This window comes from Thermobia domestica, chromosome 4 (assembly GCF_964235325.1).
Source record: "Thermobia domestica chromosome 4, izTheDome1.hap1.1, whole genome shotgun sequence".
In the NCBI taxonomy this organism is placed as follows: domain Eukaryota; kingdom Metazoa; phylum Arthropoda; class Insecta; order Zygentoma; family Lepismatidae; genus Thermobia; species Thermobia domestica.
This window is the reverse complement of record NC_137457.1, coordinates 248,177,062-248,204,313: the sequence shown is the minus strand read 5'-3', so window position 1 is coordinate 248,204,313 and position 27,252 is coordinate 248,177,062. Positions and strand designations below refer to the sequence as shown.

Genomic DNA, 27,252 nt, shown 5'->3' with positions numbered 1-27,252 from the left:
TTCAATTACATGATGTGTGGCCAGGTTCTAGGCAGGGTCGTGCTGGGATACTAATGAGGGCGGTGGACAAGTCTACTAAAAGGGCGCCCATACAAACGGGAATATATATATATATATATATATATATATATATATATATATATATATATATACAGAGAGAGAGAGAGAGAGAGAGAGAGAGACTTTGAAAGAAAGTATGGGTGCCATTTTATATCAAAATCACCACTAAATTTGTTTTAGTATTAACGTAAATAGCTAACCTCCAATCGAAATCCTCTTTACTACAGATAAACTTTTTAATCCCTGTAATAACATTTCTGTCAAATAAAAAGAAGCTAAATGTATCAACAACTTAATGTAGCACGCCTATGGACGCAGGAGGTTCATTGCCGCGTTTACAAAAGCTCTCCATTGATTTCTGTCCTTAGCCAACTGAACCCAGTTTCTATTTTATATTTCAATCTCTGTGAGAACCATTTTAATATTGTCCTCCCATCTGCTCCTCGGTCTTCCTAACGGTCACTTTCCTATTTGGATTTCCAGTTACAACTTCGAAATCGTTTCTAATTTCTTCCATTCTGGCTACATAACCTGACCATTTGAGCCTCCTAGACTTGATGACCCTAACAATGTTTGGTAAACGGTATAAAATTATGCAGTTCGTCCTTATGGAGTTTCCGCCTTTCCCCATTCCCGTTCCTTTTGGAGTTCGAATATTGGTTTAAGAATCTTGTTTTCAGTCTGCGATATTCCCTCAGAGTCAGTGACCATGTTTCGCAACCATACAGCACAACAGTCATGATTATCGTTTTATATTTTGAGCTACAAATACCTCAACAGAATTAGCGACAACAAAAGTTTTTTAACTGAATAATAGCACGAAATCACTGCTTTCAGTTGACATCAAATTTTTTAGTAATTATGGTTTTGGTCTGTTAATAATGATCCTAGATATTTGAAAGTATCCACTTTGTCGAAAGAAAATATTATTTGGTATTTTAACGCATCCATAAAATGCAGTATTACGATCCCGACAAACTTCCATTTATTTAGTTTTCTCTGCATTTACTTTTAAGCCTATATCCCTGCAAGCGTTAATTAAGATTTCTGCATTCCTTTCTATTATTCTATCATTTGCTATTAAATTTACATCATCAGCATACGCCACAACCTGGCAAATACAATTCAGCTCTAGGACCTGATTGCTGTCTTTGATTTTCCTTATAGTGTTCTCCAGAACAAAGTTAAATAATAATGACGAGAACGCATCTCCTTGTTTCAGGTCATTCTCAACGTGAAAGCTCGCGAACAAGAATTCCTCCATTCGAACCTTACTTTGGGATTCATTTAAACATATCTTAATTAATCTACCTTTTTCGGTATTGCAAATTCTATAAGCATATTGTACGTTTCCCTCCTACCAGAGTCTAAAGTCAATAATTGATGTGCCCAGGATGTCGTATTCTCTCATTTCTTTTCAAGTATAAGTCGAATGGTAAATATCTGGTCGATAGTTGATCGATTTTGCCTAAATTCGTTCTGATAATCTCCAATAATTTCATCTGCGTATGGAGTCAATCTTGCTAATACAAAGTTTAAGAGGATTTATTGGATGTTGACAAGAGAAATGCCTCGATAATTATTAAATCTGTTTTGTTGCTTTTCTTCTGAACTGGAAGAATGATTGATTAGTAGTAGAAAAATGGCAGTTCTGCGCCACTGACCCTCTACCCACTTTCTCAGTCCCGCCTGAAGCAGACAACGAATTTCCCAGTGCCGCCTGACACACTATGCCGGGGGATATATGGGGGATACGAGAAATCGAGCACCTTGAACCGTCAACCCACGGTCTTTTACGACCTCCATTTTAGGGGTGAATTTGTTCCTTTTTATGAGCACTTTTTAGGGGGTGTATTCATTCCCTTTTATGAGCACATTTTAAGGGGTGGACTCGTTCTATTTATGAGCATATTTTTCAATCTCTACGTTAATTACGAACACATAGAAGAGCAGATAACACATAAGACTACGTAACACACAGCAGAGCAGATAACACATAAGAGTACGTAGCATAACAAGGGAGTACTCGTTTCAAGCCCTATTTGAACATAGCAGATAACACATAAGATTACGAACACATAGAAGAGCAGATAACACATAAGACTACGTAACACACAACAGAGCAGATAACACATAAGAGTACGTAACATAACAAGGGAGTACTCGTTTCAACCCCTATTTGAACATAGCAGATAACACATAAGATTACGAACACATAGAAGAGCAGATAACACATAAGACTACGTAACACACAACAGAGCAGATAACACATAAGAGTACGTAACATAACAAGGGTGTACTCGTTTCAACCCCTATTTTAACATAGGAGATAACACATAAGATTACGAACACATAGAAGAGCAGATAACACATAAGGCTACGTAACACACAGCAGAGCAGATAACACATAAGAGTACGTAACATAACAAGGGTATACTCGTTCTCTTTTATGTGCATATTTTTCAACCCCTATTTTAACATAATAGAAATGACATAAGAATACGTAACATAGCAGAAACACATAAGACTATGTAACATTTCAAGGGTGTACTCGTTTCCTTTTACGACCTCCATTTTAAGAGTATACTCGTTTCCTTTTATAAGCATATTTTCCAACCCTTATTTTAACATAGCAGAAACTACGAACACATAGAAGAGCAGATAACACAAGAGTGTATTCATTCATTCTCTTTGATGACCATTTTTTCCACCCCTAATTGAAATTACATAGCAGAGCAGATAATACATAAGATTCGTTTCCTTTTATGAGCACTTTTAGGGGTGTATTCATTCCCTTTTATGATTACTTTTTCAACCCCTATTTGAACATTTTAACATACCACAAATTTCTGAACACATTCTCCACCCCTATTTTAACGTAGCACTGATTTCGTCCCCAACCCTTAATTTAACATAGCAGAAATGACACAAGCATGTCCCCAAACTACTGACCATCGTGAACAAAGGTCAAACTCAAAAACGAAACAACATATCGAGGTGGTGTTTCCACATTTAGCAATTGGTCATCAACTACTGACCATCGAGGTCAAAGATCAAAACTCGTAAACAAAGCAACATATTGAGGTGGTGTTTCCACATTTATCAATAGGTCATCAGGTACTACATGTCCCAAAATTAGTGGTCATCGAGGTCAAAGGTTAAAATACTTAAAACCTAATAGTTCGCAAACGGATCCAAATATTGAGATGGTCTTTCCACATTTAGTAATTGGTCAAGTTCCAAAATAATGACCATCGAGGTCAAACGTCAATATACTTGAAACCTAATAACTCGGACACGGAGACACATATTGATATGGTGTTTGCACATTTAGTAATTGATCATCAACTACTACAAGTTCGAAAATAATAACCATCGAGGTCAAAGGTCAATATACTTAAAACCTAATAACTCGAAAACGGAGGAACGTATTGAGGTGCTGTTTCCAAATCTAGTAATAGATCATCAACTACTACAAGTTCCAAAATAATGACCATCGTGGTCAAAGGTCAAAATACTTAAAACCTAATGACTCGAAAATGGATTCACATATTGAGGTGCGGTTTCCAGATCAAGTAATAGGTCATCAACTAGTACATGTTAAAAAGTACTGACTTTCGAGGTCAAAGGTCAAATATTTAAGCCTTAATAACTCGTAAACGGAGCCAGCAAGAGATTTCTGTGACCTATTCAATTTTTTGTTCCAAGCAGAAAAAGTGAAGAATGAATAAATTTTAGTGACTTATTTGCTATTGTATTATACTAACGAGAAAAAAATCAAAACAACGCCAATTTTAACTAGCTCAGAATCTCTGTACAGTTTTGGGTTATTCAAAATAAACGAAAAAAATAATTTGGATGGACTAACGAAAAAGAAAGCAAAGATATGCCACTTTAGCTAGCTGAGAATTTAAAGAAACAAAGGGAACCTACTCAATTTTCTATCAACGAGAAATGCCATTTCAACTACCTCAGAATTTATGTGCCTTTTTGTGCTAAGGTCTGTTTTAACTCTTCTTGACTAATTAAATAAACGAAGGAATATTGTACCAATGAGAAATGCCATTTTTTCTAGACCATGTTCTAATATTTAAACAAACGAAGGGGTGAATTTGAGTGACCTATTCAATTTTGCACCAATGAGAAATAACGGCGTATTTTAAATCATTTTGTACTATTTAAATAAACAAACAATCGGATAAATTTAACCGGCTCAGAAGTGTACTATTTAAACAAACGAAGGTCTCGAGTGAGATTTCCAATTTTGTAGCAAGAAGGACTATTTTCTAACTAACTCAGAATTTCATTTCATTTTGTAATACTCGAATTTGGATGGAGTGTTTAGTTTTGTTCGAACCAGAAAAATTTGATTGGATTATTTCCTTATGTACCAACTGGAAAAAGTGAAGGGCCATTAATCAAATAAATGAAGGAATAAATTTGGGTAGAATATTTAGTTTTGTACCTAGCAAAATAAGAAAAAGAAGTGAAGAACGAATAAAATTTGGATGGACTATTTTCTTATGTACCAACAAAAAATGGAGCACCAGCGACAAAGAAGAAACCGAAGGAGGAATAAATTTGGGTGACCTATTCAGTTTGTACTAAGCAGAAAAAAATGAAGAAGGATCAGCATTCTATACTTTTTTCTGCTATTTATTGGGGGTGTCCTATTTCTTTTTGTGCCAACGAGACCATTTTTAACCGACTTAGAATTTGTACCAAACAGAAAAGAGCTACACAAATAAACAAAGCAATCAATTTTTAACTAGCTCAGAATTTCTAGACCATGTTGTACTATTTAAACAAACGAAGAGATAAATGTGTGTGACCTATTCACTTTTGTACCAAGCAAAGTAAGAAAAAGAAGTGAAGAACGAATAAAATTTGGATGGACTATTTTCTCATGTACCAACAAAAAATGGAGCACCAACGACAAAAGAAAACCGAAGGAGGAATAAATTTGGGTGACCTAATCAGTTTTGTACTAAGCAGGAAAAAAAGCGAAGAAGGTAAAATTTAAATAGCTCAGTATTTATGTACATTTTTGTACTACTAAAATAAACGAAGGAATAAATTTGGGTGTTCTACAGAAGAAAACGGGGAAGGGCCATTTTATTTAATTTTGTAGTACTCAAAATATACAAAGATATAAATTTGTGTGACCCATTCAGTTTTGTACTAAGCAGAAAATTTGTTGGGTTTTTTTTTTTAGAAAGACCATTTTATCTTTTGTATTCAAATAAACGGAGGAAAAGCAAAGAGAGACCATTTTTAACTAGCTTAGAATTTATGTGCCTTTTGTAACGAAGAAACAAATTTGAAGGAGGTTCATTTTAACTAATCCTGCTGCGAGTAGATCAATTAGTACATAGTAAAAAAAATAAAACAATATGGCATTATTGCGACTTTCATTTTCGAATACATACGGATTAAGCCACTATGGCAAAAAAATACTACTCTCTCCTTATGCTTATTTGGAGCAGACTTAAGAGGACCAAGCATTAGAAACCCGCTAGTAGGGCGTCGATTCAGTAAACTCGTTATGCTTTAGAAAACAAAATCCATATTGGAGTATACCTTTTATACAACAAACAAGCTTCTTAGCCCCACTCCAGAAATTAGAAAGCAAATTCTTTCTTCTACGGTCTTCGGCATGCATTTTAGACCAAGGGCAGCAAGATTAATATTAAATAACACTTCTGCTGGATAGAAATTCGATTCTCTCGATCTTCTGCTTTATCCGGCAACTTTACTTGGGAATTATCCACATCTTAGAATTTATCAGGTTACATCTAGTAAAAGAAAACGAATAGATAATTTTGAGACAGTTCCATATGGGTAAATACAGTATTAGTAGAAACGATAGTTTTTAATTACCTAGAGATAAGGAGAGAGTGAAAAAATGGAAAATTTAATTTTAAATCATTATTATAATTATTTTAGAGGTCAAAAGGAAGAATAAATGAATTTGAGTGGCATATGTACGGAATTTAGTTTTGTACCGGGCAAAAAAAAAAAAAAAAAAAAAGAAGTGAAGAGTTAAGAAAATTTGAATGGAATATTTTATTTTGTACCAGCTGGGAATTTAGTGTTGTACCATTGTATCAATTTAAGTATTTTGTACTATTTAGTACCACCGAGAAGGTGTAGAATATTTAGTTTTGTACCAAGCAGAAATTTGTTGGCTTCTTTATTTTGTATTAACGACTAAAGCCTTTAATACATACTTGGTTGTGTGCATTACAATGACCGAAGTTTTTCATTTCCCTGTGGTACAACGTAATGGTCGCCCCACTTATTCTAGGTCTACAGTTAGATATTTTCGGTTGGATAATGGTATGCAGCCATGTTTTGTTGAGCACAATGCCCACTATAACGATGTGATAGACAATTATTTGATGGATAGATATTTGTTTAATAGTCGCTATAACAAATGGTATGTGGTAGAATTTGTTAAGCATTTATCGCAGGTAGATATTAAGATAGACTTTTTGTCGTTGGTTACTCGTTTAACCGCACACAGCTCTCTTTTCCAATCAGCTACCTTTTTCGCCATGAAAACTAAGGGTAATAGTTATACTGTGACAGCTTTCTTTCGCTATGGGGGAACGCAGGACACTTTGGATGAGTTATTAAAGTTTTGGAATCATGTGTGCGAGTTCAGGCCAAGTATCCAGATTGCAGATTTACTTGGTTGCTTTACACGATGTGGTAAAACTGGCCTTTTTGCGGTATCTCCTGATACCTATCTGTTGGACCTCGCGGTATTTGGAATCTTGGTGAAAAAGAATAACAAATGTTTTTTCTCACAATAAAGCTATACATACAGAATAATCCATTATGGCAAAAAATACTACTTTCTCCTTATGCTTAGTTGGAGTAGACTTCGATAACAAGAACGATGCATTGTGTAATTTCCAATTAATAGCGGTATTGCACTGTACTTATAATAGTCTGTAATAGTGCAGTTTATTTTTCGAATGAGAGTAGGTTTTAAAGGTGTATTGTAGTTTGCCAGCAATAATGATCTCTAAGAGAGTTATTAGGTAAAGATAACAATTTGCTAGTGGCGAACCAATTACACCGCCATTCTGCGAACACATTTATACGATCCAATTTCTCAGATTTAAGGCTAAATTAAATGGGCAAGAGGTGTACAGTATTTGGGAGATATAACTAAGAAGTACTAGGATGTGCCAATAGAAAAATTTCAGAACTTCTATTTTAATTTTGGGGTGGAAAAACAAGCCTATTAACACTATTTGTAATAACGATGATTCCGTGGGTGTAGATTGTCTTAGATAGAAAACAGGTAATTCTTCCATTAAAATTTACAACTATCTAATTGATTTTCTTCATTGTTCAGACAAGCGTTTACAGGATATTACGAGATGGGAAGCAATTATCTTTAACTACTATACTGATAAGTGGATCCAATACAAGACCGTTTAGAACTAATTTCACACATCAAAGAACATTTATAGATGCTTATTGGAGTTGCCGGATAAAGCAGAAGATCGAGAGAATCGAATTTCTATCCAGCAGAAGCGCCATATTGTTTTATTTTTTTTACTATGTACTAATTGATCTACTCGCAGCAGGATTAGTTAAAATGAACCTCCTTCAAATTTGTTTCTTCGTTACAAAAGGCACATAAATTCTAAGCTAGTTAAAAATGGTCTCTCTTTGCTTTTCCTCCGTTTATTTAAATACAAAAGGTAAAATGGTCTTTCTAAAAAAAAGCCAACAAATTTTCTGCTTAGTACAAAACTGAATGGGTCACACAAATTTATATCTTTGTATATTTTGAGTACTACAAAATTAAATAAAATGGCCCTTCCCCGTTTTCTTCTGTAGAACACCCAAATTTATTCCTTCGTTTATTTTAGTAGTACAAAAATGTACATAAATACTGAGCTATTTAAATTTTACCTTCTTCGCTTTTTTTCCTGCTTAGTACAAAAACTGATTAGGTCACCCAAATTTATTCCTCCTTCGGTTTTCTTTTGTCGTTGGTGCTCCATTTTTTTGTTGGTACATGAGAAAATAGTCCATCCAAATTTTATTCGTTCTTCACTTCTTTTTCTTATTTTGCTTGGTACAAAAGTGAATAGGTCACACACATTTATCTCTTCGTTTGTTTAAATAGTACAACATGGTCTAGAAATTCTGAGCTAGTTAAAAATTGATTGCTTTGTTTATTTGTGTAGCTCTTTTCTGTTTGGTACAAATTCTAAGTCGGTAAAAAATGGTCTCGTTGGCACAAAAAGAAATAGGACACCCCCAATAAATAGCAGAAAAAAGTATAGAATGCTGATCCTTCTTCATTTTTTTCTGCTTAGTACAAACTGAATAGGTCACCCAAATTTATTCCTCCTTCGGTTTCTTTTTTGTCGCTGGTGCTCCATTTTTTGTTGGTACATAAGAAAATAGTCCATCCAAATTTTATTCGTTCTTCACTTCTTTTTCTTATTTTGCTAGGTACAAAACTAAATATTCTACCCAAATTTATTCCTTCATTTATTTGATTAATGGCCCTTCACTTTTTCCAGTTGGTACATAAGGAAATAATCCAATCAAATTTTTCTGGTTCGAACAAAACTAAACACTCCATCCAAATTCGAGTATTACAAAATGAAATGAAATTCTGAGTTAGTTAGAAAATAGTCCTTCTTGCTACAAAATTGGAAATCTCACTCGAGACCTTCGTTTGTTTAAATAGTACACTTCTGAGCCGGTTAAATTTATCCGATTGTTTGTTTATTTAAATAGTACAAAATGATTTAAAATACGCCGTTATTTCTCATTGGTGCAAAATTGAATAGGTCACTCAAATTCACCCCTTCGTTTGTTTAAATATTAGAACATGGTCTAGAAAAAATGGCATTTCTCATTGGTACAATATTCCTTCGTTTATTTAATTAGTCAAGAAGAGTTAAAACAGACCTTAGCACAAAAAGGCACATAAATTCTGAGGTAGTTGAAATGGCATTTCTCGTTGATAGAAAATTGAGTAGGTTCCCTTTGTTTCTTTAAATTCTCAGCTAGCTAAAGTGGCATATCTTTGCTTTCTTTTTCGTTAGTCCATCCAAATTATTTTTTTCGTTTATTTTGAATAACCCAAAACTGTATAGAGATTCTGAGCTAGTTAAAAATGGCGTTGTTTTGATTTTTTCTCGTTAGTACAATAGCAAATAAGTCACTAAAATTTATTCATTCTTCACTTTTTCTGCTTGGAACAAAAAATTGAATAGGTCACAGAAATCTCTTGCTGGCTCCGTTTACGAGTTACTAAGGCTTAAATATTTGACCTTTGACCTCGAAAGTCAGTACTTTTTTTTAACATGTACTAGTTGATGACCTATTACTAGATTTGGAAACCGCACCTCAATATGTGAATCCATTTTCGAGTCATTAGGTTTTAAGTATTTTGACCTTTGACCTCGGTGGTCATTATTTTGGGACATGTGGTACCTGATTACCAGTTACTAAATGTGAAAACACCACTTCAATATGTGGCTCCGTTTTCGAGTTATTAGGTTTTAAGTATGTTGACCTTTGACCTCGATGGTCATTATTTTTGGAACTTGTAGTAGTTGATGAATAATTACAAAATGTGGAAACACCACCTCAATATGTGGCTCCGTTTTCGAGTTATTAGGTTTTAAGTATTTTGACCTTTGACCTCGATGGTCATTATTTTTGGAACTTGTAGTAGTTGATGACCAATTGCTAAATGTGGAAACACCACCTCAATATGTTGCTTCGTTTACGAGTGATTGGGTTTTAAGTGCCATACAAAGGGCGTATTCCACAAACTATAAGACCCAGGTAAAGATAAATATGATATTCGTAATCAGCATGTCCGAAAACCCCCATATGCCGAGTTTCATCCAAATCGGTTAAAATTATCATAGAAAGGGCGTATCCCACATGAACCATAAGACCCAGGTAAAAATAAGTTTGATATTCGTAATCAGCATGTTCGAAAACCCCCATATACCGAGTTTTATCCAAAATTGTCATAGAAAGGGCGTATCCCACATGAACTATAAGAACCAGGTAATAGAAATGGTATTCGTAATCAGCATGTCCGAAAACTTCCATATACCTAGTTTTATCCAAATCGGTTCAAAGGGGCGTATCGAATCGGAATTGTAAATGTTTCTGCTTTGTGTTCGTAGTTTCTGCTATGTTAAAATAGGGGTTGGAAAATAAGCCATACTCTTTTACTAGTTCTGCTATGTTTAAATAGGGGTGGAATGAATACAGCCCTACTATGTGTGTTCGTAGTCTTATGTACACCCCCTTTGCTATGTTACATAGGTTTTCATTGTCTGCTAAAATAGGGGTTGAAAAAAAGGATCACATGTAATTTCTGCTATGGTAAAATAGGGGTTGGAAAAAAGATCATGAAAGAGAACGAGTACACCCCTTAAAAAGTGCTCATAAAAGGGAATGAATCTTATGTATTCTCTGCTCTGCTGTGTGTTCGTAATTTCTGATATGGTAAAATAAGGGGTGGAAAAAGTGGTCATAAAAGAGAACGAATACACCCTTGCTATGTTACGTACCCTTATGTGTTATCTGCTCTTCTATGTGTTCGTAATCTTATGTATTATCTGCTATGCTATGTGTTCGTAATCTTATGTGTTATCTGCTATGTTCAAATAGGGGTTGGAAAATATGCTCATAAAAGGGTACGAGTACACCCTTGCTGTTCAAATAGGGGTGGAATGAATCTTATGTAATCTCTCCTCTGCTGTGTGTTCGTAATAAACAACCCTGCTAGTCTTATGTATTATCTGCTCTGCTATGTGTTCTGTGCTATGTTAAAATAGGGGTTGGAACACCCCTAAAATGGAAGTCGTAAAAGACCGTTTGCTATGTTCAAATAAGGGTTGGAAAAAAGTGATCATAAAAGAGAACTATTACACCCCTAAAATGGGCTCATAAAAGGGAACGAAGTGTTAATGTTGATAGTCTTTTGCTATTTCTGTTATGTTAAAATAGGGGTTGGAAACGTAGTCTTATGCTCTTATATCTGTTCGTAATCTTATGTGTTATCTGCTATGTTCAAATAGGGGTTGAAACGAGTACACCCTTGCTATGTTACGTAGTCTCTGCTATGTGTTATCTGCTGTGTTAAAATAGGGGTTGAAAAATATGCTCATAAAAGAGAACGAGTCCACCCCTTAAAATGTGCTCATAAAAGGGAATGAATACACCCCCTAAAAAGTGCTCATAAAAGGGAACAAATTCACCCCTAAAATGGAGGTCGTAAAAGACCGTGGGTTGACGGTTCACGATGCTCGATTTCTCGTATCCCCCATATGTCCCCCGGCATAGTGTGTCAGGCGGCACTGGGAAATTCGTTGTCTGCTTCAGGCGGGACTGAGAAAGTGGGTAGAGGGTCAGTGGCGCAGAACTGCCATTTTTCTACTTTGATTCTCTTCACTCTTGTGGTAATTCCTCCTTGTTCCAGATAAGGAGAATGAGTTTGTGTATCTTGCTCTACAATTTTTCACCTCCAGCTAAAATTAAGTCAATCAGAATTTCGTCTACACCCGGAGATATGTGTTTAATTTTTTTAATAGCTATTTCAATTTCTGTCTGGTTAGGTTCTGCAATATACGGTTACGCTACATGCATTTCACTTTCTCCACGCGCATTAGTTTTTGGCCATGTGTTAAGCAAATCGTCAAAGAAATCTGTCCATCTATTTAAGATACTATCTGTATCAGTGAGAACTGTTCCTTTAGGTTTCTTTAATATATAAGCACGAAGTTGATAGCCTTTCTTAAGTTCGTTGATGCATTTATACATGTTCCGAATGTTTTTGTTTTCACTATTATCTTCAAGTTAATTAATTTTAACTTTCAAAAGTCTCGTTTCTTCTAAAAGTTGTAGAAGTTTTCTGCCAGATGACAATGAAATTTTATGTAGTTATTTCGTTCGGATTTTTAGCCACCACTGTTTCTTCTGTTTTCTTTTCTTTGCTACTTTAGTACATTGCTGGTTGAACCATGGTTTGTTCCTACGTATTTCTGCGTGCCCCAATATTTCTTTTGCTGAAATTTTAATGTTATCTCTAATTTCAACCAAGTATCTTGAACACTAGTGCACTCCGAACCTTCTAAAACCGAGAATCTGTTCGACACTTCAATCTGGCTCCCCTCTCACCTGACTCTCCTCTATTTAAAAAAATAAAAACAAACCGCTCCGTTTTCAGATATTGAATATTTCCTTTATTCAACGATAGTCTCTCTCTTACTATCACAATCTACCCCTCTGAACGACCGAACATCAGTTGTGCTAGACTGTACTTTTCTGTCTACTAAAATATGATCAGTTTGAATATGTGTTTTTCCATCTGATGAAACAAGTATATTTATGAATTTCGCAATGTTGGAATTTTGTAATCTTCACGATAAGGTTTCTGGATATTGCACAGTTCACGAGTCTAACGCCGTTGTCACAACCTTCCTTATGCAAACATTTATTTCCCATAATCGGTTTGAAAATACCCTCTCGTCCTACCTTCGCATTGAAACCGCCTAACAGAATTTTCATATGGTATTGCAGGAGATGATCAAATACCCGTTCGTAAAAACTGTATTTTTTTAAATCGCCATCCTTATTTTCTGTTAGGGCATGTGCATTTAACCAATAATGTTATACCACCGACCCTTAAGAGCCGGCGGGACTCAAGTGACCTTGACAAATCGAAGATATCATCCTTCTTCAGTTTCTTCCTGCAATGCAAAGTATTTTCTTATTTTGGCAACAGATGGGGTTGTTGCTGAAATGCCGTCAAAGCAAATGGCACCCCTCCTTTTCCTTCGTTTTCCCCTGCATGTGGTCAAAGTTGGACAGCGCAGGAGGGGGATGGTTACGGCTGTAAATGGGACAGAAAAGTGAAATTCTTTTCTTTTGGCTAAGAGAAAAGAAGAAACAGAACTGAAGAAAAAAAAGAAATAAGAGGGACCAACATGATATCAGCAGTCAGCTCCGTGTCTAGAGAGCCACTGAAATATCTACAACGGTCACAAACATACCATAGAGAACTAAAGCACTTGTCGCCTGTCTCTTTCTCAAAGGATTCTACCTATGGTAAATAACAGAATAGTGCGGGAAGAGTCTGATATAAAATGAAGAACCATGCCAATATTAAAAAAAAAAACAAAACACGGGAGAGTCGATATTCTAATTTATTTAGGGCCTTCATGGTTAAAAAAAATACTTGGAATTGAAAGGAGAAAACGCAGACAAAAATCTGAAATGTATTGACAATGTGACTCTTTTTTAGTGGAATACATTTCCTTATTTTCTTTTCAAAATATGACCAACAGATTTATCCTCTCTCTCGCCTTCACGTTCCAATGATCCTGGGTTCGATACCAGTGGCTGACCATCCTGAGTTTTTTCTATTACAACAGGAAAGGGCCGCAATGTTACATTCAGCCTTCGGGACCGGCTTAGAAGGACAGGAGGGAGCATATGCCCTGCTTGATGTTGGTTTTTATTTGCGGAAATAGACCACTTCATTAACAATAGAATTGTCACCTTCTTCAGATGTGTCACTCATGTCCGAAACTATTGTCGCATGTCTATAAGTATGTTGTAGTAGGAATATAATTTGATAACGAATTCACCCGGTATTTCTTATAATGTTAGTATGTGTACAATCGGCAAAGACATGTGTGTGGCAAATTTCATGTCAAAAGAACAGTAAATAAGAACAATAAAACGAAAATAAAACTTTCGTGTCCATTTAGCAACATTTTGTTTTACTCATTGTAATTTTTGTATTTATAATTATGTTCCTATGAAATTTACCACATATACATTTCCCGATTGTACACATAGTATCAGTATTTAAAAGTACCCAGCAAAATCATTATTACATTATATTCTTACAAGACAGTTATAGATATGCGACAATCATTTTGGACATGAATGTATAAGGACGTAACAGGTGTTTGTTTCAAACATTAAATAAGTGTTCGTATAAATTGAACTTATTTCCTGACGTCATAGAACTAAGAACTGTCACGACGTAAGTCCGGTGACAATACAATATTCCATTGTTACTTTCATACTTTGCAATATATCAATTTATTTTAAAAGCAAATTTTAATATGTTTTTATTTTCAACTTTCTTATCCTAAAATAAATACTAGCCTTTAACCAGCCCTGGTTGCATATCACTTTAGGATTTGGAAAATGTGTCCAACGAATAAAAAAATGATTAAAAAAACCTTTTAAAGACATTCTTTTGTTAATCAATTCCCACTAAAAAGTTAAAAACAATTTTGTTTATGCAAGACCAAATAAAAAGAACGGGGCGCGTCATTTTAAGAATTTATAAAGTAACTGTAAGCCTATATTACTGATGAACAACATCTACATTTGAATTTGAATGTTTTATGGGCTTTAGACAATTGATTCAGACCGGTATACATGGGGGACAGAATGTTGGAAGCAAGTAGTCCAGTCCCTAGTTTGAATGCCTGGAATGAGTAAGGACTCTTCTCCCCTTGGTAAAACCTGCCGGAATAGGAAGCAATATCAAAGAAACACTGCTTCAAAAAGACAGGGAGCGAACATACATAAATAGATAAGAGACGGATTTAGGTTTAGTGGGGCCCCAAGCTGTTGAAGGTAATGGGGTCCTTTATGTGTCCAGATGAATATAGGCACCCTACATACAGCAATGAAGAAACTAGAGATAATTTAGGAAGCAGACTAGTAGAAGGAGCCCCATTAATTACATGAACGTAGGCTACACAGCAGGAAGCACTGTTGCTACGTATATATTTAATATAAATTTTATTTTTTTAAATTTTCCTATATTTTAGAAATGTATATCCAGTTTTTCTTTAGATTTTGGGGCCCCCAGGAGAGCGGGGTCCTAAGCTATAGCTTGTTTAGCTTATACGTAAATCCGGCACTGTAAATAGTATACATCAGGCGCGGATCCTAGGGTGGCTATAGAGGCTATAGCTCCCCCTTGATGCTCAGGTATACACTGGATAAAATGGGCTCCAATCCTGTTTATTCTGGATAAAGAGGCAAACTATGGTTTAGCTCCTTCCTTGATCATATCCTGGATCCTCCACTATATTATGTGTGTGTGTGTGTGTGTATGTAATATGTGTGTGCAGTGGCGGCGGTTGGACGTTAAAATTGGGGGGCAACACATCATCTGAATATTTGTTTATAACTGTTAGTTTTCCTGGTTGTTTCTAAAACTTTGAAGAAAGGTTTTATAACTAATAGGATACCATCTTTTTGAGTTAAAATATCGTATACCGTATTTCATATTTTATTAAGTAAATTGACAAGAACAACGCAAGTAGGTACTGGCCTTTTTTATTCTTCAACAACGAAAGTGTAAGAAAAGATTTGATTTCTTGCTCATGAACACCTTAAAATTCTGTCTGGAAAATTGTGTGATCAGATTGCTTAATAACAAATTTGCAAAACAAATAAATAGAAAGGATAATATTAATCATAGTAGTGAATAATGAGGCTTGTTTTGTAGAAGGTATGTTGAAACTGGGGATTAATAAACAACTTATAGTTTTAATTCCAGACATGCTATTAAATGTATTACTCTTAGAAAATGAAAGACAGTAAATACTACAACCATATGCTACGACATTTAAATAAATATTTGCTTTTGCAACTTCCCTATACATGTTCGTTGCTATTAGGTGCAGTTTTCACTTTCTTGGAACACACCAAAACACAATACTTAGAATCACTTCATACTCCAGTTATACAAAATAATCCTAAAACCTAGAATTATGTTGAATTCACTAAATTTAATTGTATATACACTCGTACACCCCTAAACACACCATTTCACTCGTATATTACACTACAAAACAATGGAAAAGGTAGAAGTTGTTTCTTATTACGCTCCTTTTAATCAATATTTGTTATTTAGAAATAAGAAAACATGTTTTAGGATCTAAATGTTTGTGCAATTAAAGATTTTCTTTTTTTTTTTTTAGCGAAATGTTCTTTCAATTAGTTTCAAACGCCTAATATATCGAGCCCTTGTAAATAGTGAAAGTATGCTGGAATTGTTGTGCTCCAATAGATTGATTTTGGGGTTATTTTCTGTGGTAATTAAAATGCAATTCCTGTAGTTTCCTTTACTCCACTGGAAGACAACCAATACGTACTCACGCAACGGCAATTATATAGTACCATTTTTTCTATGAACCAGTAATACATACAAAAACTTTACATTTCCAAATGAAACTATATACATTAATGGGTTACTTCAAAAAAGTGCGGGGGCAACTGCCTCCCTTTGCCCCCCTAATCGCCGCCCATGTGTGTGTCTAGTATGTTGTACGATGGAAGCTGATGAAAGAGCTTTACACCATATTATTCTTGATTTTTTGACAGGTAAACAAAGAATATTTCGGGGATTAACCTATCCTAACGATTATAATAATGTATCTTATTTTTCTCTTGCATGTATATTCTCAGTCCTGCAGGAAGTTTTCATTTCTTTCTTGGAATAGATAAACGAAGACTTTGGTTCGGCTTCTCCTTCACAAATCTTTGTCGAAAGGTTGACTTTATCGCTACAAACACAAATTACTTCTTCTCATAGAAACCATCTACAAATGCACTGTACTGCTGAAACAGAAACCATCAACCAAAGAGGTCATAAATTTTGTCATTCCTCGTGTTTGAAGTTCCCGTTCTTTAGAATGATTTCCTTCCTCCCTCCCCTGTTAAGAAGTTCAAAGTAGGTTTTCAAAAGGACTGGCTCCCGCTGAGAAAGAAAGTGGGATGAGGAATGACTATAGTGCCATCTAGCAGTTAGACGGCCAAGTGCGTGAACACAAAAAAATCTGATTTCTGATTTCTGTAGATTCAATGATGAAGGATATAATTTCTCATCGATTGTGAAATGGATGTCTTTGGAAACATCGAAAAAATAGTACAGTAGTGCACAAATACAAAGATAGTACTCCATTCTCAAAAAAGTCCGAAGTTTTTAGCTCTTTTACTTACTGTAAAAAAACAGAAGACTTTTCCCTCTAATTTTGATCATTTTCTTATGGGAATTTGGATTCTAATTATCTGTATTTATAAGAAGAAAATATCACACACAGCGTTCAAATTGCACCTTTAAAATGAGATGCATCATATTGTGTGAGCTATTGAGACATTTTTGCGAAAGAACGAAATGAAACCATGATTTGCCTAAAAAATGGTTGAGATCCCATGTTAAATTGAACATTAATATTCCGGCCGCTGTGGCGGACTCCTTCTCCCTCTTAAGAAAAGTAAAAGAAAATCTGTCATTAACAAATTCAATCTATGTAATTGCTGATATTACGTATTCGTTTGTGAACGGAAAGCCCCGTTTCTAGTTGGTAATTTTTAATTTGTTCCCCGTAGAAGAACGTAAAATTTCCCGACTTGACTCCTCCATTTCCTTCTCATTTAACTTCCTGCTATCCAACTAGGTCCAACCTCTATTTCTAAACTCATTTTTTATAAATTTTAACGCGCCTGTCCTATAGAGACTTTTATATTCCATGTTCCAAATCTCATGTCGATATTACTATGCTGAGTTCGTGCCAAGTTATCAGTTCTGATCCGAGGATTCTACGAACTTATCTGAACAATCCTTTTTTTACAGGATGAGGTTGTTAGCCTCACACCAAATTCTCAAGCTGGATTATCACCCCTTGTCTGTTCGCGACTGCTTACTCAGTATGTTCGCAGCTAACCTCTATATCCCAGAGGCCTTCTCCTCGATCCACAATCTGAGGACGTGCCGTGCCGTGGTGACAGGAAGACCACATTTTACGGAAATGAATACAGCTATATTTCAGAAATACAACAGGTACTGATTATCCGAACACTGCTTTAAAACACACAGGAACAATCAATATGCTCGGATATATGGATGCATATTAAGACTGTGAAAGCTTCGATGCCGTAAAGATCGTAAATTAGAGACTAGTGTCAGTGTAGTATTACATAAATGCATCGTACGTTTGACTATCCGAACTATTCTTGATGTATCATATTGTTTCGTTTTATAGATATATAACTTTATAATATTTTTGTAAGAGATTATACTCTTTACCTGTTCTCTGCCAATAGCAACTGTATGAATTCATAATACAAAACTGAAATACAGAAGAATAAAAAAAATAATGTGATATTTCGCAAGGCATCTTATGTAAAGGGCGCCTTGTATTCTTCACAGGTTCTGTACTACCAGCCAGTATTTGTATTTATAATACAAAGCTGGTATACAGGATAACTAAAACCACTTATCTATAATGTGATGTTTCGTAGGGCGCCTTATGTAAAGGGCGCATTGTACCTTTCACGGGTTCTTCGCGAACAGTAGGCCTAACTGTAGGTATTTATTGTACAGAACTGTGGTATACAGAAGAGTGAATAAAATCGTTCATATTTGATGTGGTTTCGCAAGGACGCCTAATGTAAAGGGCGCACTGCACCTTTCACGGTTTCTTTACCAATAAAACTAAGAATTTATTACTAAAAACTTGTACCTTAATTGATACTGTGATATTTCGGAGGGCGCACCGGGACACGTCCCGGTGGGCCAGCACGGGCCTGGTTCTAGGTATCATTACCATAGCTTTATAGACTAGAGGCCGATACTTATTAATTAAAGTAGCTCCCGGATAAATGTGCTTCCGCCGGGAAGTTAAGACTGTGACCAAATATATCGAAAGCAGGTTACTCGTCTAAGCAGGAACTGCCTCTCAATTGTATTGTTTGACGTTGGTTGTCCTTCTTGCTGATCAAGTCAAGCGCGCGTGCTTGTTGATGCAAATAATCTTAGGTTTGATCACAATAGAAGAGTATTGTTGAACGCGTACCGTACTTTCGATTCCAATTTATTTCGCTGCGATGCTGAAATGGAATACCAAGATACAAACAAAACTAATCCGAGCCCTTCAGCATTGAGGGAACGTACTAAATTTTGTTTCGTTGAAACTTCACCACGAGCATTATCTATCTATCTATCTATCTATCTATCTATCTATCTATCTATCTATCTATCTATCTATCTATCTATCTATCTATCTATCTATCTATCTATAAACAAGTATCTATAATACTACTAATAATAGCAATAATATATAATAAACTTACCTAGTAATCTTCAGTTTCGAACTCCGCATCGGTGTCACTATCCTTATCATACCTAATTACGCAAAGTAATTACGCGATACGTAATTTCACTTGCCACAGAACGATTCTTAACTTCTTTGTTTTTCACATCCAAACAAAGGCGCTAACATTCACGTGAGCGAATAATAGAGCCTTCTATCATGAACAAACAATATTGCCATCTCCACGTAAATTGATAGATGCTGGGTTACCAATTCACAAATCGTTATTGATTTATTTTTGGCGAGAATGACTGTTAAAAATGTGTTTTATAATTCTTTATTGCACACCTACAATTTATTTGCACATTCAAAAACTACTAAAAAGGGTACGTTTTAAAATTATCGTATATTCACCTATTATCGCAAAGGCATTATCGTATATCGTATTAAGACTTAAATTATCGTATATCACGGTAAATTATCGTATGGTTGACAACCCTGGTAGAGGCTACGTTTGGGCAGGACGCTAGTGCATGTTAGAACGGAGAAGCTGCCAGAAGTATCTCCACAGCGTATCCAACTCTTCCAACTTTTATTTCACTTGTGCAGCTGTAACCGTTGAAGGCAGTTTTTGGCCCGGTAAGTCAAGGAATTCCTGTTTTGTATCTTAGATGGCGTGTGGTTTTCTGTTTTCTCCTTGCCCATTGACGGAGCTGTGTGTGCGCAGTTATTCCAATATTTACTGGATTCTGTTGTTCAGGTGGTAGTTGTTGCTCTGTGGTGGCCAATATGCAAGTGCTCTGCATGAATATTATGAGTGATGTAATAGTGACGCCGATCTTTGCTAGCATTAGAACTAACATCTTAGGGGTTCATGCCCGCAAAGGTTTTAGGTATAGGAATTCAATTTATATGAAGCAACGGTGATATTCACGTTGTTGTTGCGTGTGTTATTAACGCCACAGTTAGCCGTGTAAGGATGTGATTAAATCGTACTCCCAACATTCCATATGCCTCATTCAGAAGGCAATATTGCTCGAGAGTAGCATGTGCAGTACATCTGGTAGTCCTTCGTTTCTTTGCAAATGCATCGGTTTTGCGATGCTGATGGCAAGAAGTACTGTAGATGTCTCAAATATTGATAGAAGTTTTGCCAGGTCTGATTGGAAACCCGATAGCTTCTTTCTTTGAAAGCACACGGTTTTGGCACATGTTTATATGCACCTTTTTTATATATTGGTGCCCAGAATCAGATTCAAAGATTTGTGATGCGGTATTCACCAACACATAATGTTTATTATCTTGTATATATAATTTTCATTATAGTAAACATATCAAAATGAATTACAATAAGAATCCAATATTTTAAAAGGTATCAATTTTCGTTTATCTTATCGTTTTTTCAGGAAGGAAACATACCCAGAGCTTGTTCACGTAGCTGTGGAGGAATAAAAAACGAATGGAAGAAACTAATTATTGATTTCCACAATAATATCAGAGAATCGATCTTCCAACGCAGTACATCTGAACAGATGAAGCATGACTACACAGTAAAGACAATGAAACAAAAATTTGAGAAGTACCCTTTCCCGAAACGAATGATGCGAATGGTAATTAACGTTAATCAGTCTGTTTAATATTAGAACTGAATTTGAAGTTTGAGCTTTGCGAGTTTGAAGCAATCAGTTGGATAAGTGAATATATTATTGATTAAATGAATTAATATGATTTATCAAAATCTGTGGAGGCCTCGGGCCCGATTAATCGATACTATAAGTGGAAATAATATACCTCTACCATTCAGAGTCTTAACTTGGAACTTTTTCCCGGCGGGAGCTCATGTGGTTCGGATTCCACGTTAATCAGTATGTCCACGTCTCATATAGCCTCGCTGCTGAACGGGACGCTAAACTAAAATCACCTCACCTCACCTTAACTTGGAACTTTATAATTATTCACTGGTCAAGTTTCAAGTATTTACTAATTTTGTGATTAGATAGTTAGCTTTCTACGAGACGTACTAAAGATTTGATTTAATTTTTTAGTTTAGCGTCCCTTTGAGCAACGAGGCTATATGAGACGTGGACCTACAGTTTAATGTGGAATCCAAGCCACATGAGCTCCCACCGGCAAAGTAACCCGGATCTCCCACGCCAAAGACGCGTATGCTAACTGCTTAGCCACGAAGGATCATCAAATTCGGATTTGTGCTATCTACCGTACTAACCTGGAATATAATTAACTCAGAGACTAAGTAAAACACCACTTATGCTAGACACAATCGGTATGGCGCTCAATGGATAATATGTATGATTTCTTGATCATGTTCTGCTAATGTTAAGAAAGCGGTACTGGTGGTGTGGTCTTGTAATCGAGTGATCGATAGGTCGAATCATAGGTAAGGTAATGTGATTTGGAATGATCAATACCGTGGTTCATCTTGTTTGATGGTTCGTTCATCCTTCACATGTATAAGATTCAATTCCTTAATATATGGTCCAGTCCTTCATAATATGTTATTATATATGGACAAAAACACAAAAGGTATTTTAGCACTAAATGGTATGGTTCGAATCTGGTCTCCTTGACCCAGTACACCACAAGAGTCAGTAATAAGTCTTACAATATTTTCATAACCAAAACAGCAGGCGATTGTATTCGCCGTGATCGACTATAAGTACAACATCAAACTGGCTCAAGTGGTACTACAGTTAGCGGACTATTTAACACGAAAGCTACAATTCTGTCAGTATCTTCAGTCAATTTTAGTGGCAATAACGATGTGTGCTCATCAATGTCTGATAGGTGAATAGTTACTGTATGAGCTCGAACTCAGACATAACCCTGCCGCAGCAACCAAAGCGTTTGTTACACGAAAGCGGAAGGTACAGTGAACAATATCTCAGCAACAATTTCGTGCAGATTACAAAAATCAACCAATGTCCGTTCACTCAAAGTAACACACTCAAAGTGACCTCAAACTCCATTCACCAGCGCACGACAATTGTCATACTAATTTGCCATGTCCCAGTCCACTGTATCGCGTAACCTTAACGAATTCTGGAAAACCATCAGAAATGCTTAATTGTGCCACATAAGTTGACCTTAGCTCAGGCCCAAAGAAGAGTGGATGTATACAATTACTGCTGCTAAATCCGCATGATAGGTGTTTCCTAAAACTGATTGTTACGTGTCAGAAAAAGCGAGTATTGTTTCGAAATCCGAATGTACAGTGGTTAAGCAAGGGTCAACTTCGAGAGCTGGTCGTCAAACAGGGTCATTTGAAGCATAAAATCCTGCTCTGTATATGATGGAATTGTAATAGTATAACTCACTTCAAGTTCGTTCTTAACTGTTGTGTTATTAATACTGATTTTTATTTCGAATAGTTTGGGAGGATGTATGCTGTACTACATTAAATTTATGCTGCATTGGTGAATTGAAAGCGCGCCCTGCTCAACATCATACCACCAAACCACAGTCAACTCGCAACAAAATTCAGTAATTTAATAGCATCGAACTTATACCACATCCAGTATATAGTCCTGTTGCCCCTTCGAATTACTAAATGTTTCGGTCAATGGTAGTAATCCCGTTGCTCCGTAGAAATAACAATGCTTCACCAACCACTGGGAAGTGGAAATACCGTAGCAGTGACTAGTTTCTTTGCCTCTAAGGACAAGATCTGATATCGATGTGAGAGTCCAATACGAGGGACTACTTCGAATGCTAACCTGCTATACAGGTATGTTGTGTACCAGAATATTACAACACTTATGACTCCTCCTTACATACATATATACTGGGTAAGCTATATCTTTCAAGTGCAAAGTATCTGAAGAAATAAGGAGGGGAAATTCATCTTTGATAATTTTAGCCCACCTCAGTCCCTAGGAGTGCGTTAGAAGTAACTTCGAGAACTTAAATGGAAACTTCCACTTGTGCTTGCAGATTCGGATTCTATGAGGAAAAATAGTTTTATTTTAAACTTATTTCTCTATTTGTAATAGATGACGCTGATCAATTCGTGAACTAGTTTCGCAATATTTCTTCAATGGGAGCCTGCAGGTTTGAATCCAGAAAAGAATCTGCGATAATCTGTACCAACTAGGATTGTGAATGGTAACAAAACTAAAAATGTTTTGAGTTCTAGTACCAGAACCTAAATAAAAGTTTTAATTTAGTTCTGTTCTGGGAACAGAACCGAAACTCATTTTGACATATCGGTTCTGTTTCCGGAACCGTAAACCACGGTGTATTGGGTTCCGGTTCCAAAACCTAAATAAAAGTTCAAATTCGGTGCGTTCTGTTACCGAACCGAAATACATTTTTACATATCCGTTCTATTCATAGAACCATCGAAAACCACAATGTTTTGGTTTCTATACCGCAACCCAAATAAATTAATTCGGTACGGTTTGGGAACACAACCGAAATATATTTCTATGTTAGAGAACAGAGAACCGTTTTCAAACTAAAATACATTTATCACATCGATTTTATTCACGAAATCGAAAACCACTTACACTAAATTGTTTTGAAATTGTTTAAGTTCCAGATAGTGCAAATGTTCGTTGAATATTAAATCAAATATTCAGAATGTATTCGAAATTTGCCAGTTTGGAGACAAAGAATATTAACGGAAAATTCAGCGAATGCGAAAGAGTAATATATATATATGGAGCATTCAGCAAATGTTCACCATTTATAAGCTACCAAATGTTAGAATGGCTTTGGACATTAACAATAGGAATTACAAGTTATTTTAAGTTACATGTCATTATGAAACCCACTCAGTAATTTTTGTATAATTAAAGGTAAAGTACTTATTTTAAATTTTGTAAGTACATAAGTATTCATGTACTTTCGAATATAAAACCTAAGACTTTTTTTGTTTTCTCCACAGTAAGCTACAGTATTCTTTGTTGATATTGAGCTAACAAGAAAGCGTATAAGACAAATATATTAGTACAAAACTGTTGCCTGGTTAGCAGTGTTGTCATATACATAGTTTATTTAATTCGGGGATATGGAAGATAAAATTACCTTTGATATTCCGGCAAGATAATAGTCTGCTACATCGACTAAATTCGTTATATGATGTTTAAATAAAATGGTTCCAGGTAGTAACAAGAAGGGGATCCTCGATCCCACTACCGTATTTTCTAAGCTACTTATGAGATATTTCTTTTAAGATCAGTATGGTAAATTGCCTAAGTATGTGTAAATAACAAATACTAAAATTACGCTATTGATCCCTTAAATTACAGAAATTATCAAACCTAAAGATATCATATGCTAGTACAGGACTGGGGTATATATTTTTGTAAGTTTGATTTGATTAGCTCATCTCGTTCCTTTCGATGTGTAGGAAAAATGTACAAAAATAACTCTTGGAAGATTTTGTTCTCTTTTTTGATGCATTATTCCATAATATGAATGTGAAAAGGGTTTACTCTCCTTTCGCTAGGAAATGTATATAATTATAACTAAAAGTTGCTCTGTATTTAAAGATAAATCTTAATGGCTTCGACAATTTGAATTTAGAATATTTTTCTAATATTTTTGAAATGTAATTCCCCTTACTTGTAAATTATATACTGAACTGAATAAAGTGACAATATTGTCAGAAGTTCGGAAATTAATTACAGTAATTTTTAGGTCAATAATATATTTTCTATGCAATTAGCTGTATCTCTTCTTCGACATGGTTTAGTTTATGAAAATATGTGAAGTTCTTATGTCGAAGCATTTCACAGCAAAGTTTTTAGTATTGCTCTTGTTCTTACACTTCTGATTTCTCACTGGTTTCGACTCGGGTCCTTTCACAGCCTGGTCCGCACTCACATAATTTCCATTCTGGATGGAAGCTTTGCTATGTGTATTTTTCAACATCAGAGACCTTTCAAATAATAGTAATAATAAACGTGAACTTTTATTTGGGAAGGTTGGCCATCGATGTAATAAAAAATGAGCTACACAGAAAAAAAGAAAAATAATTAATCAGAACAATTGAAGCTTTGACAAAGTCTCACCGTGGACGTATCAAACTACAGGAAAGTTGCGTTTTCTTCAAGGCCTTCACATTTTATTCATGCTTTTTTTCTACTACTAATAAACTAAGCCAAACTATTGTTTGACAAAAATGCAACGTATTAAATTGCTTAAATGAATAATGATTACATTCTGATTTCAGAAATGGCACGACGGCCTTGCCAGGGTAGCTCAAAGATGGGCTGATCAATGTCAACCTAATACTACCGACCACTGTAGACATCCATCTTTAGGTAATTATTGAATATGACAACAGGAATATAAGAATAACATTAAAAGTATTAAGAAAACTTTCAAACAAATTTCATGTTGTTTATTTATTTAACAAACTCCCATATACACTGTGCTACTTTAATCTACATAATAATTATTAACTAATTAAAAACTGTTGGACAAAAATTTAAGCCTACACTGCAGGCACTACACGGGAATTCACCTGCCTGAAACCAAGGAAAAATAGTGGACCAATCTCACAAGTAACCTTACGTTTGGGTGAATTGAGTTGCTGACTAAGACACATATGAGAAAGTAGTACTAAATGTGGTCACTATTTCAGTGAAGTTGTAGGTGCGAAGCTCCAGGGGTTTAGGAGATACAGCTACCAGAATATCACATGGAAGTACAGAATAGTCTTCATACAGTTGGAGGTAAAAGCCCTGTAAAACCTCTTGTAATGACAAAAGGTGAATAACAAATATATGGGTACATATTAGGACTAGGGAGAAGTCATATAGCAAGGGTATACCTGACGGCAGCCATCTTGAAATCCGCCATTTTGAATTAAGGTTAAGTTTTTAAAATAGGAATAGGGTCATGTGATACATGATTTAAGGCGCAAATTTAATCAGAAGAACAATGGTGACGTTAATTTTGATTTACGCGCAATTGGTAAAACGTTACAGGGAAATTAAATATTGTTGCAGCATATGTATTAGTCCTTTACCCGACCTTGTAAATTTTGTGTTAATGATAATAATTAAATAAAAAGCAGGTGGATAAATATTATGTCTATGGTAAGAGCTGCCTTAATGGCAGCCATGTTCAAATCCGCCATTTTGAATCAGACAAAAGTTTTAAACAAAACGCATAACTTTGACACCTTATTAATAGCAAATTTTATCATAAATCCAATGGTATAACCATTTTTGCTTTATCATTAAACAGCTTTGTTATTGCATAAACAAGTTGCTTATTTAAGGAAAAATGACCAAAGTGGAATTGAGTGATAATTGAAATTGGGTCTTTCTTCCAGAAAAGTCCTCAATTAGTACAATCAATATGTAGTTCAGAAAAGAGTGCATGACTTGCACAAATGCTCTGCTCACAAAGGCTTGCACAAAACCAGCATAGCAACAAACAAGAGATTTTGTTGTGTGTGCGTAGCACAGACAAGGTGAGCAATAGTACAGTGAGGACAAGAGCGAGCGAGAAATAGATGTGAACAGGATATAAGAAAAACAACGAAATGGCGTGCAAGTACAGCATCAAACAACTAACATTGTAACATCACCATTGTATTTCAGATTAACTTCTAGCCCGAAGTTATCTATTGCATTACTCTATTCCCATTTAATGTTGTGCTGGTTATACCGTTGGATTTATTGTAAAATTTGCTATTAATAAGGTGTCACTGTTATGCGTTTTGTTTAAAACTTTTGTCTGATTCAAAATGGCGGATTTGAACATGGCCGCCATCAAGGCAACTCTTACCATAGACATAATATTTATCCACCTGTTTTTTATTTAATTACTGTATTATCATTAACACAAAATTTACAAGGTGGGGTAAAGGACTAATACATATGCTGCAACAATATTTAATTTCCCCGTAACTTTTTACCAATTGCGCGTAAATCAAAATTAACGTCACCATTGTTCTTCTGATTAAATTTGCGCCTTAAATCATGTATCGCATGACCCTATTCCTATTCTAAAAACTTAACCTTAATTCAAAATGGCGGATTTCAAGATGGCTGCCGTCAGGTATACCCTTACTATA

At 35.4% G+C, this 27,252-nt stretch overlaps 1 protein-coding gene across 8 annotated transcripts in view; it reads left to right on the top strand.

Moving 5' to 3' along the window:
- The window catches only part of LOC145683963 (venom allergen 5-like), a 105,977-nt gene that overhangs the window by 13,844 nt on the left and 64,881 nt on the right, over window positions 1-27,252 (top strand). For all 8 annotated transcript variants that reach the window (XM_081755685.1, XM_081755688.1, XM_081755689.1 and 5 more), the window contains exons 3-4: window positions 20,606-20,809; window positions 25,396-25,486. In XM_081755685.1, coding sequence (XP_081611811.1) covers window positions 20,606-20,809; window positions 25,396-25,486 — 295 coding nt within the window. The remainder of the gene's footprint in view (window positions 1-20,605; window positions 20,810-25,395; window positions 25,487-27,252) is intronic.